Here is a 2294-nt window from a genome sequence, read left to right as displayed (position 1 = left end):
ACATGCAGATTCCAGAGTATTGCACAAATTAACTATGCCATCGATTGCTTTTCGAAACAAATTTTCATCTTGTGAACCAAGGTAAACAAGCCATTGAGCCTTTGTGTGGAGCGCCCCATGTCTAACCAAAAAACCTCTTTGGGTGGGATCGTCCACCTTGTCACCGTATTGATCTGTATCTTTGGCATCTTTTCTCCATCGTCACAGGACCAATCTTTCAGGTATTTCCCGCAGGTGCTCTGCTTTCATCACAAAGAACATATGCCTGCACGGGTACCCGTTCTTTTCCCAAAAGAAGCATTGACAGTTGAGTTTTCCAGTACCTCTCCCGAAGGCGGCCATTACCTGAACATCAGGTTTCTCATATTCCTCTAGATAATAAACGGTTGTATTCAAGCACCGTTTTTTCGTAAGTAGATTAACTGCTCCAGCTCCTTCAATCTCTTTCCTAACATCTGCGAAAAACTCTCGAGTATAAACACTAGCAGCAGCTATCTCTATTGACCTCAAACATGTGGTCATAACCGGAGTGGTGTAAATGGAGTTAAACTGTAGCAACATCTCTTTGTTCCGATATTCACGGACGACTAGCTCTAGATTTTGCACTAACTCGAGGATAGTATGGCTTGACTTCGAAAATTTGTTAACCACAGCATTTATTCCCTCACATCGCGACGTAGTCCGGAATCCGGCGCAAAACTTGTCACGCAAATACGCGTTTGCCCATAGCTTTCGCTTCTCATGCATGTGCCTTGCCCAACTACTGTCTTGCAGCCCAAACTCTTCAATTGCTGCAGCCCAATCCTCTTCGAATTCATTAACCTCCATGTCCATGTACAACCAACGCTTGAACAAACTGCGGAGGCGTTCGTCTTTTACATTTGATGTCACGTTTTTTTCCACATGCCACGCACACAAACGATGGGTTGCCTCAGGTAAAACCGACTTCACAGCTTTTATCATTGCTTTGTCCCCGTCAGTAACAACTACACAAGGTTTCTTTTGGCACATAACCTCTAGCAAATTCTGTAACATCCACGTATACGACGAGACTGTTTCATCAATCAACAACCCAAAACCAAAAATAGTAGTTTGCTTATGGTTGTTTGAGCCTGAAAAAATCACTACTGGACGTTTGTATCTATTTTTTCTATAAGTGGAGTCAAACGCTAAGACATCTCCAAAACACTGAAAATCAGACCGGCTATTCCCATCAGCCCAAACCATGTTACCAAGCCTTTCATCTTTTGTGAGGTTGTAGCGTGCAACATACATAGGGTCAACAGCAGCCTTTCCCTCAAGGTAAACCAACGTTGCATTCGCATCACCATCAGCTATTCGTGACCGCCTCATCTTGTCCGCGTAGTTGTACGCATCCTTTTTCAAAAATCCTAACAAAGAGTATCCACCTGACATACCATCCATGTGACCCAAGATTTTCGACGTCCCAATTCCATACGCATGCATCCCGTCAATGTGAGCCTTTGCCGCGTCCGTCATTTTGTGATGACTGCGAATCAGGTAGGACATCCCAACAGGTGCTAGGTCATGGTTGTGATCCAGTACTACCTTCCTAACCTTCCACTTCTGCTCACTCTTCTCCAAGTATATTGACAGCATTGCTTTGCATCCAGTCCGTGTTTCTGCTTTGTGTCCCCGCTGCCTATCAATCCTGTTATAGTGCTTGATTTCCCTCAATCCTTCCTTGTTACAAAAAAATCGATATCTCACAACATTACCGTGGCTATCTTTATCTGAGTCCCCTTTCCGTACCCCAAATCCGTTGACTCTTCCATACCTTCGATAAAACTCATATGCATCTTCCACACTGTTCCAAACTTGGTTCAAAATATCATCCGCGCCCAAGTCAAACCCTGGTTCTCCTTCAGGCAAATGTTCCTCCTGAACCTCATCACCACCAACCTCTTCCGCATTCATCTCCTCGTTCACGTCACTTACACCACCCCCGCACTCCCCTATCGCCTCACCTCCATTCGCATCCATCTGCAACTCGAAACATTACATAAACTGAATACTCATAAAAACCTCATTACTCTACAATTTCCTACAATACCTGTTCTATCTAAACTATACATGCATGAACCAAGTACCCCTAGTTGAGTGCAAATTAGAAACTCGCTACCTTGGAAGGAAAGAAATTGAAGCATTTCCAGCTATTATCCCATTAAACCAAAAGGTTGTAAAAAGAGTCTAAACTATACATGCATGAACCAAGTACCCCTATTTGAGTGCAAATTAGAAACTCCCTACTTGGGAAGGAAAGAAATTGAAGC

General features: G+C 43.6%; 1 protein-coding gene across 1 annotated transcript; it reads right to left on the bottom strand.

Annotated features, from left to right (window-relative positions):
- LOC107607939 (protein FAR1-RELATED SEQUENCE 5-like) lies at positions 202-2004 on the bottom strand. Its single transcript, XM_016309832.1, has one exon. It carries the CDS (start codon positions 2002-2004, stop codon positions 202-204), a length of 1803 nt encoding a protein of 600 aa, XP_016165318.1.

This window comes from Arachis ipaensis, chromosome B07, assembly GCF_000816755.2.
Source record: "Arachis ipaensis cultivar K30076 chromosome B07, Araip1.1, whole genome shotgun sequence".
Taxonomy (NCBI): Eukaryota; Viridiplantae; Streptophyta; class Magnoliopsida; order Fabales; family Fabaceae; genus Arachis; species Arachis ipaensis.
This window is presented reverse-complemented; position numbering and strand designations above follow the sequence as displayed.